General features: G+C 37.4%; 1 protein-coding gene across 1 annotated transcript in view; it reads left to right on the top strand.

Annotated features, from left to right (window-relative positions):
• CSMD3 (CUB and Sushi multiple domains 3) overlaps nucleotides 1-16,547 on the top strand; it is a 1,107,808-nt gene that overhangs the window by 963,281 nt on the left and 127,980 nt on the right. The window contains exons 39-41 of the mRNA XM_034759587.1: nucleotides 6,862-7,060; nucleotides 7,441-7,587; nucleotides 9,729-9,917. Of these exons, the coding sequence (XP_034615478.1) occupies nucleotides 6,862-7,060; nucleotides 7,441-7,587; nucleotides 9,729-9,917 (535 nt within the window). The remainder of the gene's footprint in view (nucleotides 1-6,861; nucleotides 7,061-7,440; nucleotides 7,588-9,728; nucleotides 9,918-16,547) is intronic.

Below are 16,547 nucleotides of genomic sequence, written 5' to 3'. Positions count from 1 at the left end.
AATCTTGAGTCAAGTGTTGTAGCTATCTTTAGAAATCTCACATTAATACCTTCTTTGCCTCTTGTCAAATCTGCAGTGAAAGTGTTATTAAAATAAACAACATGCTGGGTAATCATCTGAGACTGCTATAACATGAAATATATGGCAGAATGTGGGTAAAACACTGAGCAAGAGACATACAGTTCTCCCCCAAGGAGTTCAGTCAAAAATTTAATTAATGCCTTATTTTTTTTAATGAGTGTCATCAGCATGGAAGCATGTCCTCTGGAATGGTGGCCAAAGCATGAAGGGGCATATGAATGTTTAGCATATCTGGCATGTAAATACCTGGCAATGCCGGCTACAAAAGTGCCATGCGAATGTCTGTTCTCACTTTCAGGTGACATTGTAAATAAGAAGTGGGCAGCATTCTCTTCCATATATGTAAACAAACTTGTTTCTCTTAGTGGTTGGCTGAACAAAAAATAGGACCGAGTAGACTTGTAGGCTCTAAAGTTTTACGTTGTTTTGTTTTTGAGTGCAGTTATATAACAAAAAAAAATCGACATTGATTGCAATGAAAGTTGTGCTTTCATGATAAAGATGTTGCAGTATGGTACTTGTAAGAGGTGAATTTAAAAATACTATTTTTTATCATTTTACAGTGCAAATATTTGTAATAAAAATAATCTAAAGAGAGCACTGTACACTTATATGCGGTTGTAATTGAAATTGATATATTTGAAAATGTAGAAAAACATCCAAAATATTTAATAAATTTCAATTGTTATTCTATTGTTTAATAGTGTGATTAAAACTGTGATTAATCACGATTAATTTTTTTTAATCATGATTAATTTTTTTTTAGTTAATTGAGTGAGTTAACTGCGATTAATCAACAGACCTACTATAAATATATTGGTTGCAATAAATATACAGGTGTCAGTAAAATGCTCCATTAGGAGGCAATCTAGGGGAAAAATCAGATAGAGTTTGTGTAGAAACTGAATAAGAGCCTCAGATTTGATTACCAAAATTTAACATTTGGTTATTTGTTTTAAAATTTGTTTTTGTTTTAAAGTTTTTTATTGTAGTGCTCCAGTCTCCTCCACATGGATTCATTTTCAGTCAGACAGGTGGACAGCTCAACAGTGTGGTTTGCTGAGCTTCTGATGTTTTAGGCTTGTTTGGAAAAAAATGGTTTGCACTTATGTGTGGTCGGGGGGGAGGGAGGGAATGAGGTAGCAAGGATACCGAGCCATCCGGCTTGCCTCACGATGGCAGAGAGTCACAGTTCCTCGCAGGGACCCCCGTACCCTCTCCCTCACACAGAATGTGCAGCACCAGCATATTTGGTTCTGTGAATATGACCCCTGCCTAAGGAGATTGCAATGTGTGCTGAGTGTGCAGGAGCTGACCAGCTCTTACCTGCTGTCATAGGTGGTGGGTGAAGCTGCCGCTTGGGGAAGCTAGTTCCCCAGCCCATCTCTTCTTCCTTTGGCCCCACCCATACTCCACCCCTGCTCTGCCCCAGGCCCCGCCCCAATTCTGCCCAAGCCCCACCCCTCCCCATTGTTTCCTTTCTCTCTTCCCTCGCCCTCCCTGCTCACCCCCTGCCAGCTAAATCCCTGAACCCAAATGAAGCAAATGACATTAGAAAGAAATTGCAGAAGAGTGGCTTTTGAATGAATGAAAATGGAGCATGTTTTTCACTGCATGCCAGAAGGTGAAGACTGGACATGCAGAAGGTACCTAATTAAAAGCACTAAATTTAGGAATAAAAAATGTCAGTCACAGGTATTTTGATATACCCTGAAGTTTGTCAGAGAATTATTTGCAAAAACTTCCTAGTAAGGGCAAGTCAGCTGTCCTGATGAATACAGCATTAAATATTATGGAATACATGATGCAGCTCTTCTCCATTTTACATTTTCTTAATCAGGATTTCTAAGCTGATTTTATATTTTAAATGTACTATTGAGCCTTCATAAAGTAATCATTCCAGAATACTGCATATTTAACTCACTGAAACAAAGACATTATTTTAAATTAATCAGTCACAGAGGTTTAGTGTGTTCATAACAATGTTAATTGCTTTTAGAAAAAGGGAACACTAATTTACTGTCTATACTCATTCATAAGCCGAATATTTTTGTTAAAAAAGTGACGCATCAAAGAGCGGGGGTCAGCGTATAAACGGGTCTACATCAAAATTTGATGATTTAAAACTCTATGGAATCATTGAATTGAATATCTAATACGCGGGTCGCCAGAGTAAGATTTGTTTACCTGCCACGTCCGCATGTTCGGCCGATCACGGCTCCCACTGGCTACTCCAGGCAAATGGGGGCGGCAGGAAGCGGTGGCCCGCACATCCCTCGGCCCACGCCATTTCTTGCAGTTCCCATTGGCTGGGAACGACGAACTGCTGCCACAGGGAGCTGAGGGGATCCATGCCTCCAGACGCTCCAAGTAAACAAAAAGTCCCGACCTACCAGTGGCTTACTCTGACAGGCTGGGAGCCAAAGTTTTCCAAACCCTGAAATCTAGGGCCGGCTTATTAAGGGTCATACAGTTTTTGCTATTTTTACCTATCCATTTTGGGTGGTCGGCTTATAAATGAACGGGCTAATGAATGAGTATATACTGTACTTTGTGTGATCTCCATAACAACAGACATGTTTATGAAATTTCACCAACTTTAAAAAATATGTTTCCAAAGATTTTAGGCATAACAAAGGATTTTATATCTTACTAAAGTACTGACTTTGCTGGAGGGTTCTCTTAAAACTAGTTCATCAAATAGTCAGAAGTAAAGAACGGGAAACTCGTTTGTCTAGCTATCTGGAAGGAAAGGGGTGTTTTCCCTTTAAGGGCTAGCCGCTCTTCAACAGGCGGATGAAGGGAGAAAGGGATGGACAGAAAGGACAGGAAGATTTTGGAAGCAAGTTTTTTTGTACTATAGTAATTAAAATTAAAATGTGTATTTTAGATAAGAGTGGTCTTTTGAAGGATTTATTTAAAAAACTATATGTCTGAAGATCCAAGCACTACAGTAATGCACAACTGTTTTTGTCTGTAAATTCAGAAACTGACAGTATATACCTAGGGTTTGGCAAATGCCTGTTAAATGGCTTCATTACCACTTGTATGGCTCTTTAACAGTTTCAGTGTTGTGCTAATAGGTCTGGCAGGCTGGAAGGCTTTTTCACTTTTAAGTTACTAGATCCCCTCCAGAGTAAGAGTCAACAGGCTGCAGCAGCTAGCTGTGGGAGCCTGCAGGAAGGGTCAGAACAGGGATAGGAAGAGGCGGGTGGGTGGACACTAAGACCCAGGGGTGCCCCACATTTTCCGGTGTCCTTCACAGCCCTGTATGCTGCCTATGCCTAAGGACAGCTCTGGATGTAATGTCATCATCGTATACTATACTGGTCAATGCAGTATTGTTGTAGCCCTATTGGCCCCAGGATATTACAGAGACAAGGTAGGTGAGGTAATATCTTTTAGTTGATCCAACTTCTTTTGGTGAGAGAGAGAGAGAAGCTTTCGAGGTTATACAGAGCTCTTCTTCAGGTCTGGGAAACTAACTTAAAATGTCACTGCTAAATACAAAGTTTGAACAGATTGTTTAGAACAAGCAGTTAACGCATATTTCAAAGTAGTAGCCATGTTAGTCTGTATCCGCAAAAAGAACAGGAGTACTTGTGGCCGTGAAACTCTATATGCATCCGAAGAAGTGGGCTGTTGTCCACGAAAGCTTATGCTCTAATAAATTTGTTAGTCTCTAAGGTTCCACAAGTACTCCTGTTCTTTTTGCATATTTCAAGGGATCATTCAGGTGAAGTGGCCTATTAACATCCCTCCAGTCATAGAAAGGAAGGGGGTGGGTGGGAAACAGCTGGTGAGGGGTTGTTAGTGGATTACAGATTGTTGTAAGGAGCCATACATCCAGTATCTCTATTAAGTACGTGATTTGTAGTGTCTAGAAAAGTTATGAATTTAAGGTTCCAGATTTGTCTTTTGAAAGTGTCACGCAGGTTTCCTTTTAGGATGAGGACTGATAGGTCATGTTTAGAGTGATTGCTTTGTGAAAACTGTTCATACATGGATGATATGGTGCTTTTGTCTTTTACCAATTTCTTATGAATGTTCATTCGAGAGCTTCATTATTGTATAGTTCCACCCACATAACTGGTATTGGGGCATTTAATGCATTGGATGCGGTACATCACAATGCGGCTGGCCTTGGGGCTGCCCCAACAGCGACCAGTGTGGCTGGCCCCTGGACCGCCCCAGCTGCTGGAGCGGCCCTGGGGTCTGCCACACTGGCTGCTGCAGCTTTGGAAGTCATGAAAGTCCTGGAAAGTCACGGAATCTGTGGTTAGTGTATTGGGGAGGCTGGTGTATTGGGGAGCCATCCTAGTACCCATGGCTGTTCTCATGGTTTGGACAAAGTGTTTGTTATTGAATGTAAAATTGTTATGGATGAGGATGAATAAGTTTTGCAATGTGTTTGGTCTGGATATTTGAGGGTAATCCATAGTCTTGTAAATATTTGAAACAGGGAGTCCATCATTGTGAGGGATGTTGGTGTATAGAGAAAGTGATATCTCTGGTGGTAAGGATGGTGTTCTGAGGGAGGCTGTTGATGTTGCAGTTTGTGGAGGAAGTTGTTTGTTTCCTGGAGGAAGCTGGCCCTTTGGTGCGTGGCTTGAGGATGTTTTCTATGAGCCCGATATTCCTTCAGTAAATCAGGGATTCTCAAACGCGGGGTTGTGACCCCTCAGGGGGTCGTGAGGTTATTACATTGGGCTTCCGAGCTGTCAGCCTTCATCCCCAAACTCTGTTTCGCCTCCAGCATTTATATTAGTGTTTAATTTATAAGGGGCGGGGATCGTACTCAGAGGCTTGCTGTGTGAAAGGGGCCACCAATACAAAAGCTGGAGAACCACTGAGTAAAACTGGCCAGATATGATCTGCCTAAGAGGTGTGTGTTTTCCTCTAATATGCATCAATTGGAGTAGTATTTCCCAATCCTTTCCCCCCTTCCCTTAGATCAGTAAATGTACACTGGCCTACACTGGCTCATATATATGCATATCATCTTCCTCTGCTTCACTGATGTATTATCCTCAGCCTACCCTTCTCCATTTCCTTTCTCCTTCTCAGCTGTTGGCCTGAGAGCCAGGAGGCCCAAGTTCTATTCCTGACTCTGCCACTGACTTGTGTGACTTTATGTAAAACTCTTAAGCCACAGTTTTCAAATGTGACTGCCAAAGGTTAGGTACCTAAAGTCACACATGGTCACCCAAATAAGTGGCCTGATTTTCAGTGATGCTGAGCATCCGCAGCTCCCATTTACTTCATTGGGAATTGCGTTCACTGGGCCTCTTTTATTTAGGTGCCTTAGTATGAATTTAAGTGCCAAACTTTAAGCATCCTGTTAACAGCCCTCAGATGTGTGTGATCTGTAGGTCATTGACTCTTATACCATGAAGAAGAAAGAGGAAGAAGAAAAGGAAAAAAAATGGGTACATTAAAAATATAAGGGGAAAAAACATAGATTCACTGACAAAAAGGGTTAACTCAGAGTTACGGTTGCCTGGAGGTTAATGCAAATTCATAATATCTATCTTCTTTTCCTTGGCTGACTTCAAGAACAGAGCTGACAGCAGTGGAGAACTTGAGACTTTCAGGCTGCATTTCTTTAATTTTTTTCTGCAGTTGACTGACATTCATTCATCCAGGAAACAACCTGTCTTTGAGTAAGAAGGGAGGAAAATTCAGAATTTTTTGAACTTTTTCCACACTGGAACCAAATGCACATTTAAATATCACTAGTGTACACATCTTTTAAGAAGATAAAAACTGTGACTTAAGGGGATAGATGATTATGTATGCATAATGAATCCATCTCATGGCATCTTTATCAGTTATATATTTATTAGGGACAGAAGAATAATGTGGTTTAACAAACCTCTGTTCTGTTATTGATACCATTTAAGTAAATGGCAGAACTTATTTTAACTTTCCCTCCTCAATTTTAAACCCTGTTTTATAAGGAAGGGCTCGTTGCATGGACTCATTATCCTCATTTGAAGGATTTCTTGATTGTCAGTCTTAGGTCTCACCCAGTAGAAAATACTTCTTCTCTACTTTTCCACTTGGTAGTGGACATTTAAGAGAGACATTTAAGCTTAGAAGTGGCACTATATGATATATGAGGTCTATAAAGTGGCATGACAGTGATTTCAAGTCATTCTTACAGCAGGTAGAGGCAATGAGAAATCTAGGAGTAGTAACACTGGACAAAGTTAAATGTAAGACCAAATACCAGAAACAATGTATTTTGCCATACTGAATGTATGAGTATGGTATATACTCACCAAAACAAACATTTTTAAAATTAATAACTATATGCTTCTAATAAACTAATAGAGTGATTTATTGCTATTTACAGCCTAATAATCAGAGACCACAACTGATTCCTTAAACTTGGTTCACATGAGATTTTATCTTCCATCATCATTATTATTATTTAAGGAAAGGAATAAAAGCTGTGGTTTACTATCTGAACAATTCAGCCTGGCTCACTTAATGTGCAGTCTGAAAGAACAAAGGGTCTTCCAGATAATGTAAGGAGAGTAAAACCCATTAGTCAGTGATTTCTCAGTCTTAGTGTGTTTATTTTCCATAACATAATTTATTGTAGGAAATGCTGGCTAACACAAACTTTGTCTACTATCCCTTAATTAAGTGTTCTTGTTCCATATTCATAGAAATAAAGTGAGTAATGCAGCTCTTTTCTTTAACTTAGAAAAAAATGTAAGTCATACAAAATTATATGTATAATGGTAATTAGAGTTTTTGAAATAATCTCTGTGTTTCATAGTGCTCTGCCCAGCCAATGAAATGCGTCTGGATTCAACAGGAGTCATACTGAGCCCAGGCTACCCAGACAGCTACCCAAACCTCCAAATGTGCGCTTGGACCATTACTGTGGAAAAGGGTTATAATATCAGCATGTTCTTTGAATTCTTCCAGACAGAAAAGGAATTTGATATACTTGAGGTGTTTGATGGTAACTACAGGATATACAACTTGGATGCTTTTATATTTATGCCTTGTCACCCCTGCCCCACTCCCTGCCATTTAGACATATAATAGAAATACTCTTTTTTGTCGAAATAAGTCATTACTTGAGTTTGTTAGTATAAGTAGTGACATTAGATTGCATTTCTTTTCCAGATTGTATTGCATTACTAATCAGTATGACTGTGTGTGTGTATATATATATATATAATATTTAATTATCTTTTATGATCTATTCAATAATACGTAGCATGTGGTTAATGTAAATTCCACTGTTAAATCTATTTCATTTACCATTACTCAAGGAACATTTTGTACATGTTTAATTTTAATCTTTATATTTTCATTTTTTTCTCCTCCTGTATCAAGGACCAAATAGTCATAGCCCATTGCTTATTTCCCTAAGTGGGGATTTCTCATCCTCTTTAAATATATCCAGTAATGGCCATGAAGTGTTTCTCCGGTGGTCAGCAGATCATGGCACCAACAAAAGAGGTTTCAGGATAAGATACATAGGTATGTAAATCAAATGTGTTGTTTTCTATCTGCTTAAAACTTCAATATGGAATGTATGGAATGTATTTATGTATGTACAAGGATAATGTGAGCTACTTTATTAGACACTAAGCTTCTAAAACGGAAAAGAAAATCGGATCTCTTTTATATTTGAACCAGATAACTGATTCTGTATAAAATATCTTTATAAAATATGTCTCATTTAGAATGGTATGACAAATATTCAACATAAAGAATTCCTGCTGCTCAGAATAGAAAACTAGTTGAAACCTAGGGTCAAGTATTGCATTACAGCTGCATACAACTCCATTCAACTGCCAACCAAGTGCTGCACAATACCTTAAAATATTGTGGGGAAAGAGGAACAATTGTGAACTTGCCTATATATGATGGTCATACCCCAAATATGGTAACTATTGCTACCACTTTCTGATAAGTAAGTATCAAATTAGTTGAACCCAGTTTGATGTATTCCGTCCCTGAGATTTTCATCCTCCTCTACAGCACAGAGGCTGTAAGACCAAGGTTGGGACTGTTCTACTGTGTCCTGTAAAATCTCCTCCATGTACCTCTGTCTCCCTTAGTTCCTCCAGTTCAGCCACTCTGGTCTCCAAAGCCTGTACACAGTCTTTCAGATCCAGGAGTCCTGGCACCGAATGCACACATACACCACATGCCCATAGGGTAGGTAATCATACATGCTGCATTGAATGCAATAAATTGGATAGCCCCCACTCTGTTGCTGGACTTCTACCTGCATTCTCATTTTAGTCCTGAAGCTCTTTCCTCTGTTGTATTGTTTTTTTATTGAGAGAGGGGTGTTTATTGCCTTAAGTTTAAAGAATGTTAAGTGTATTTAGTCCCCATCCCGCATATTTCCCCTCTAAACTCCCTCGGAAAACTCTTGTTAGCTGCTACTGTACTCTAGCTCCTCTGGTTGCTTAGGAGTGGGCTTAGTCTTCTTGAGTAGCCAGCCCTCAGGTTAAGGGTTGTTGGGTGCTAAAGGTCATAGGGATCAAAGCATCGTTAAGAAGCTCTTGACCTTTCCTAACAGTCTGCTATGCTCAGCACACGGTCCCCCAAACAAAACAAGCTCAGTCTTGAAGCCAGTTAGGTTTGTTGCCTCCACTGCTCCCCTTGGAAGGCTGTTCCAGAATTTCACTCCTTTGATGGTTAGAAAGCTTTGTCTAATATCAAGCCTAAACTTGATGACCAGTGTTTGTTCTTGTGTCCACATAGTCAACTCATCTCCCTGCCTGGTATTAATCCCTCTGCTGTATTTATAGAGAGCAATTATATCTCCCCTCAACACTCTTTTGGTTAGGCTAAACAAGCTAAGCTCTTTGAGTCTCCTCTCATAAGGTAAACCAAGCAAATGAAAAATGTATAAGAATGATATATAACTCCCACTGGAAGTTAACCACCTAAATATATTTAAGAATCTGGGCCAACATCCTATCAGATTATTAAAACTTTATTTCTAACCTTATTATCTCTACTCACACTTATAAAGATCTGTAGAGATGCTTTCCCTATCTTCAACATTTTGCATGTCCTCTAGGATTTCTGGGGAATTTCAAAGAGAGAAAAATGCAGCTGCAAAGTAACTGATGCAGGTTAATTGGGGCACTCAGAAGTACAATAAAGATTGTGGTACTGTAATTTTTAATAATTCACTTTTAGTTCATACATGGTTGACATTTGTAGAAATAATTTTTGTTGTGAACAAAAAAAATACAATAACCTGAAAAAGAAAATCCTTAGCCGATACACTTGTTGGTTTTGATTTATTAAAGGCATTTTTCATAGTAGCAATTTAGTTTCTTTAAGCTATCAAGGAACAAAAATACTATGTTGTACCTTGTTCAACAGAGAAGTTGTTATAATAATAGTTGTGCTGATGCGTCTTGATTTCACATTTGCCATCTGGGAACCAAATCCTGAAGTCCTTATTAGGCCTTATTCCACCACTTTTACTTTCTGAATAACGCACTACTGAATCTAGATAAGGGTGCCAGAATCACTATCTTAATGTCTTTTCTCAGTCCTTACACAGGCAAGTTCTCAAAGAATTCAGGTAGCGTTAGTACCGAACATTAACAGAGGGGGAAACATTGTTTTGTTTTTTGTTTTTCCCAAAGCTCTTTATTGTAGTACTCCTGAGTCCCCTCCACATGGATTCATTGTCAGTCAGACAGGTGGACAGCTCAACAGTATGGTTCGCTGGGCTTGTGATCGAGGATTTAGGCTTGTTGGGAAAAGTACTGCTGTATGCAGGAAATCTCCATATGGATATCATGCCTGGGATGCACCAGTCCCAGCTTGTCAAGGTAAATATGTTTAATCACAGATTAAGTGACATATTTTAGCTGACTATTTTCTCCTCTTCTGATTTAGGCCATCAGTTTTTCTGATTTAAAATAAATAAAATAAATGTGTTTAATTTTCATTCATGGGAACCAAAATCTTCCTGCCAGTACAGCCCTACAAACAAAACTAATAAATCAAATATTGTAACAGAATCTACTAAGGTTAGCAACTATTGATTATATGACTTTGGAAGTCATTTTGTATCACATTTTGTGTGGTTGTGAGCAAACTAACCTAGATAAAATGTAATCTCACCTGAATCTTCACTTAAAACTGAAGCCAACTTTATGTATGTATGCATGCATATATTTATGCATGTATTTATTTATTTATTTATTTATGGATGGTCAGAAAAGTTCTCTCAATTTATATTGTTGCTTTGTTTTTCATTTCTACATTTCTCAGTGTTATATGTTTCTATTAGGATTAATATTAGAAGGGCCAAATAACTATTCCATATTTATTCATCATCCACCAACTATAACGAACCCGAAAGTACTAGAATACGTGAGATTTCTAATGAAAAGTAAATGTTTTTTTTTTAAATAAAACTATCTGATGATTTTGATGTCTACCTTAAGATTTTGAGCCTCAGATTGATTTTTAAACTTAATCATTTGGGACAGAACTCTTCAAATTAACATTATATTTAGCATCTCCTGTCTTTGGAATTGCATGCCAAGGTACAGTATGATTCCTTAATAATGAAATGGAAATGACTATGTGGTTAACAGTTTGGTTTACAACATATATGTTCTTAAGAAGAATGCTATTGTGTCAGTAACATATATCTTATTGTATAGTAAACTATTAGGAATATTCATGAAACATGAAATGTGCTCTCTACGCTTTGTTTTCTTTAAAAACAAGGAATTCATATTATTCTGTTGTATAAACTTGGACAAAATGATAATTCTATTTTACTATTCATGCAAGGTTCTCAGACCTTATTAATCACACAAGTACAGAAGTGGCAGACCTTCATTAGGGATGTGCCAACCAAATACTTTAGCTGCTTATATGTATGCAGACACTATGTTCCTGCTGACCTATGGAGAGAAGTGAAATTCAAGTTTGTTTCATGTTAATTTTCCACAAGTAGTTTTGGGGAGCTAAACCTTTCAACTGAATTTTTTTTAAACATAAGAGTTCTGTGTCTGTATTATGCAAACACCATGTCAAAAGCTGTGATTGCTCACTGTCTATTAAAATATTAAAAGCATGAATGTTTTCCAAATGTTCAAGTGCTCAGAAATGAAGTGCAGGTGTTACATGTGCAGTGTTATATTCTTTTAACCTTCCTGAGTGTCAGGGGATAAAAATGTATGAGGAGTATCTTCATGAGAGCTAGTCATGGATCTTGATCAGATTTTTAACTACATATCTCAAATAAGTAACTTTGTGTTAAGAAAATAGTTAAATCTATTAAATGGAAATACTAGTTGATTTTAGTAACTATATGTTTTAAATAGTTTATTAACGGGCATTGTTGCATAATTGGTAACTAGTTGTAAAGAACTAGTTGAAAAAAAAATATTTATTAATTGCTTGGTATTCATTCATTGCACCCACTGGTGATGTATTCTAAAATTTAATAAGATGTTTATGTTAATTACATGCCAATTAATTATAACTAAGTATTTAATGAAGGTTAACTATAATTCAAATTATGGACTTGATTTGCCCCTTGGTTATATCTGCTTCCATCATGTCCCTGTTTGTAGAAGGTGATTGCAGCAGTGTTATGTGCCTGTAACTCACACTCTATCAGAGAGTTTACATCCTGCCCATGCTGCCCTAAAGGTAGTTGTTGCTGGTTAGGCTTTGGCCAGAGCACCAAGAAGATGAGCTGATTTAGTGCAATTCCTGGACATCACCTCATGTCCTCAACTAGGGGTGAACTCTTGCTGGTATAGGGCTGATCCCATTTACTCTAGTGAATTTGTAACTCCTGGCACTAATGGCCCATAGTTAACAAACACAGTCAATAAACTTCTCTAATGTTCTTTAATAATTGGTATTTACTTGGAGCAAGATTATGCATTTCACACTGTTCCATGGAGTAGCAGCACTACCCTAACAACAGTAGCTGCAGCTTCTCTGCCTGATGGATCATGTTTTTTCAGAGCTCTCTGGCACTCAGAAAGAGTACAGACAGTCCTGCTATCCTCTTAAGGATGTGCAGCATGTGCCTACCTCCACGGACAGCCAGCTATGATGGTTCGTAAGGATGGATGATAAGTTCATGGTCCTGTCTTTTGCCCTACCTTCTCTTCCATTTATAGGGTGCCTAGCAGAGCTAGTCGCACTCAGTTCTTGTATTCATCCAAATTTAGGAACTACAATGAAGATCAGTAAGTGCACACAGACAGAAAGTGGACTGGGAGCCCTTCTATGCACAGCCCTTCTTGAATACCAGTGCAGGAGCCAGAACAGATAGTCACCCTCATGCTATCCTGTTTAAGGCAATGCAGCTAATGCAGCTTCATTGTACGCTGCTACATACCTCCTATTCCACATTAATTCTAATCAGCTCTTGCATGGAGATTGTCATTCAAGTCAAATTGTGACAAATTATAACAACAACTTGTTTGTGTAAACGTCTACTGAGAATCAGGATTATGCAGCCAAACACATCACTTATGACACAAGTGGCATATGAATCCAAATCTCCAGAACAGTTTCACAATTCTTTATTGTGGTTCTTTGTTACCCTCTTCCATTGTTACCAACACTCTGTCCACATCTACTCAGATATTTTTACTTTTTCACAAAATCAATGCACAACAGATGATTTAAATGTATGTCTTCTCTAGACTCACCTTCATTTTGTAGGTGTGCAATAGTTGAGACATTACTTTAGCATTTTGTCTTGTGGGTAATTAAATGTGTCCCAGTAGTCTTAGTAGTCCTTTCAGTAGTGTTTTTGTGAAGAATGTGACACACTATGATACTAGGTAAAGAGGGATATAGTTCTCAATGTCCTTAATCTTCACTTGTCTGTGAAAAAATAGCTCTGGGTCCAATGTTCTAAATAGATAATGCCACCCTATTCTTCACATCACTTCATAATGTGTCACTATGTTGCGGAATCCAGACAAACAATTGTTAACATTAAAGTAAACATTTTTTCTTTATTTTTGTACCGTGTTTATAATTAAAATATGTCCACTTGATAGAAAAGACCCAGTGTAGCAGCAATGGATTAAAAAATTAGCCCTACCTCAAACTGAAAAGTGAAGCAATTAACTGAATCCTTGCTTTGAAGCTAATATGAAAACATCCTTCCTCTGGCTTGAAGAGAAGCAGACGAATCCTGTCTTAGACATTAAGCTTATTATAAATTTCAGGCAAATAAATGATGTGCATTTGTAAAGTACACTACAGAAATCACAATGTGAAATGATTGTCTGAGTGCCTGGCCCAATTTTTAGTGACACAAATCCTCTGCATCCTGTATAAATCAGTAAAGATTCCTACAATTTACTAAAACCCATAATAATAAAGCTTTGAAAGAGCAAGCAGGACAACCATGGGCTTTTGGAATACAATTATTATCTTGCTTCAAGTGTAAAAATGTGTGTGTTTACAAGAAAACATAGATCCTCAACTTCTTCGGAGGTTTTTTTTTTTTTTCTTAAATAGTTTTTTTTCACTCGGTTATTGATTACATTTCTTGAATGTTAGACACTTTATACCAACATTACTTTATGTTTAGCTTTATTTATTTATTTAGCTATTTATCTCACTGATAAATGTTGCTTTGCACAGACAAATCAATATTATCGTTAATTTGCATAATTTCTTGTGTTGGTGTCGGGCACGATGCCTTGGGGCTGAAATCTAGAGAAAATGTGTTGAGCAAACAAAGCAAATGACATAAAAGAATATCTAGCAGAAACCCCTAACTTCTCAATGTAATACTTTGTCATGTCTGCAGTGACTGGTATGCCAAAGATGCAAAACCATAAAAGAAAAAAGAATTTACAGGATTTATTGACCTCACTGTTAAAATTACACTGTTCGTTGTACTATGATGTAGTAATGCATATTTTTCTCAGATAGACAGCATATTTGACAGGCAGAATACTGAAAAACCTTTATACTGTATGAACAAATACCTGGGGTGCAGCAATGTATGACAAATATTAGTATCTATTTCTATAATTCTTTGAATATAAGGTTGTTTCTGGTTTACAGGAGTTGAATCCTCTTTTTACAGAATATGAAAAAATATAATATTTGAACTATTCATATCTTTTGTAAAGTGTAGTACATTTATTCCAGATAACACAATTGCACATGAGCAGTTGGACAGATTGTCTGATTGCATCCCAGAAGCCAAAGAAATGTCTGATAATTTTGATAGTGGTAACAAAATAATTTACAGGAGATTTCTTTTTCTTTAAAAATAACATTAATTTAGTGAAAGGAAAAGACCAATGCACATATTCCTGTATTTAGTTAGTGCAGAAAAGAATGTTCTACTCTTAATTCTAGCTTGCAACTAATGGTTCCAGCAGAAAGGAAAACCACATAAAATCCACTTAAGTGCCAAGAGTTATAAATAAAAGAGGAATATAAATACAAGTTTTTCATTATCTTAAACTTACGAGCAAATTCTCCATTCAGGGCTGGTCCTATTGTACTTTTGAGTTTATATGTATTTTTGATTTAGTTGTCTAACCACTTGTCAGATCTAATTGTACTTAAGTTGATGAGAAAGAGGCCTGGATGTTGGTATTGGTTCGGTATGTGCAGTCCATGTTAAACTGCAGTCCCTTCTGCCAGTCTCTGGTTGTTCTCCATAGGGAAGCTACATGTTCAAGATGGAACCCCACGTACATGACAAAAGCACAGATCATGACAGCAAGGTTTGCATTCTTAAAAAAAATTCACACAATATCCTGGCCAGATGGAGAAAAGCAGTTTTGCTCACTTCTGCTTTTTGGTGATCTAAAAGCAAATAGCAAACCTGACCTTAACTTACAAATGATGGCAGAACAATCTTAATGAGAGACAGAGATAACCTCCAACAACATTTTTTGTTCTTTCTCTGACCCTTCATGATCACCTCAGTCTTTTCAGGATGAAATCTAAGTCAGCTTGCCCTTTTCCATAAACCTGAACAAAAATGGAAGACTAGACCCTGGTTAATAGTTGGATAGATTGTCAGTGTGATGAGATGGCTTTCTGTGCAGAAGCCAAACAGATGCTTCCATTAAAACAACTATTACTTAGCCTTACAGTCTACATCAGCAAAGGACTCACTGCTATTCCACTGGACTTCACTAGCCAGAAATGTGAGGATTTGATTTATCATTGTGCTGATTGGTGCTTAGATTCAACAATGATGGGGGCTACGTTAAGACCAAGTTAGTGGGTTTTTTCCCTTTTAGCTTAATTGTAAATTAGTTGTAACTATGCATGTCCATTTTTGGAAAGCACTCTGAGATTCAAGGATGAAAATTATTATAAAATTATCAAGTATAACACAATTTTTGTGTTCACAGTTTATGTTGTAAATGAGATTAAATTGAGAGGACAGCCAAGTCCAGAATGTCTAGGAATGCTATTTATATAACCATGTGAAACATGGTTTTTTAATTCTTTAAAAATACATTAATAAAATGAAGTTTAATTATCCTAATAAGTTAAAGTGGTATTAATGAATCAACATTGCTTAATTGGTTATATTGCTTTCTCATGATGGATCAAAATGAAACTGATTCTGTATGATTGAATTGATTTTCATTTCCTCTGAAGAAAGGAAAGCAATGAAGCAGTCACATTTATTTTAGTATCTTTCTCTATTTGCCTTACAAAATTACTTTACAAAACTAGTCTGCTTCACACAAGGCCCTCTCCCCTCGCCCCTCCCCACAAAAAAAGATGAAGAAGCTGCAAGTCTGTTTATAGTACAAATTGAACACCAGCAACTGGTTAGGGCATTGACCAAGGACTCAGAAGACCTAGGTTCAATTTCTTGTTCTGCCACAGACTTCCTGTATTATCTTGGCAAATTATTCTCAGTTCCTCATCTTTAAAATGAGGATAGTAGTACTTCCCTAAGTCACAGAAGTGTTGTGAAGATAAATACATAAAAGATTATGAGGAACTCAGATACAATAGTGAATGGGGCCAGATATATAGCTAAATAGATATAATATGGTGCAACTGGAAAATAATTTTGCCTTCACTACCAAGGGAATTTTATTTTTTGGTGTGACGGTCTACCTGGGTGTTTCTTAGAGGTTTATTCTTCTCAGGAATGTAAGGGAGGCCTAGCCTAGTGACAGCTCTGTGCATTGTCATATGGGAGATTTAGTTTCTATTTTTTTCTCATATTTTCCCCTTCCAAAATCATCTGAGATTCCTTTGGAGATGAAGTGTTTAGCACCTGCATGGAAAGAAGTGTCTTATTACACTGATTCCTCCATATTGTTAAGATCAGCATTTACAAAGTCCGTAGTTTGCAATGAGGTTTGCTTGTTTGATCATGTTTTTTTTTTTATTTACTGATTCTCAAAATACAAGCCACAATGGGTCTTCCAGTCATTAGTGCAAATTAGTGAGGTTTTATTGTAGCA

Source organism: Trachemys scripta, chromosome 2, assembly GCF_013100865.1.
Source record: "Trachemys scripta elegans isolate TJP31775 chromosome 2, CAS_Tse_1.0, whole genome shotgun sequence".
NCBI lineage: Eukaryota > Metazoa > Chordata > Testudines > Emydidae > Trachemys > Trachemys scripta.
This window is presented reverse-complemented; position numbering and strand designations above follow the sequence as displayed.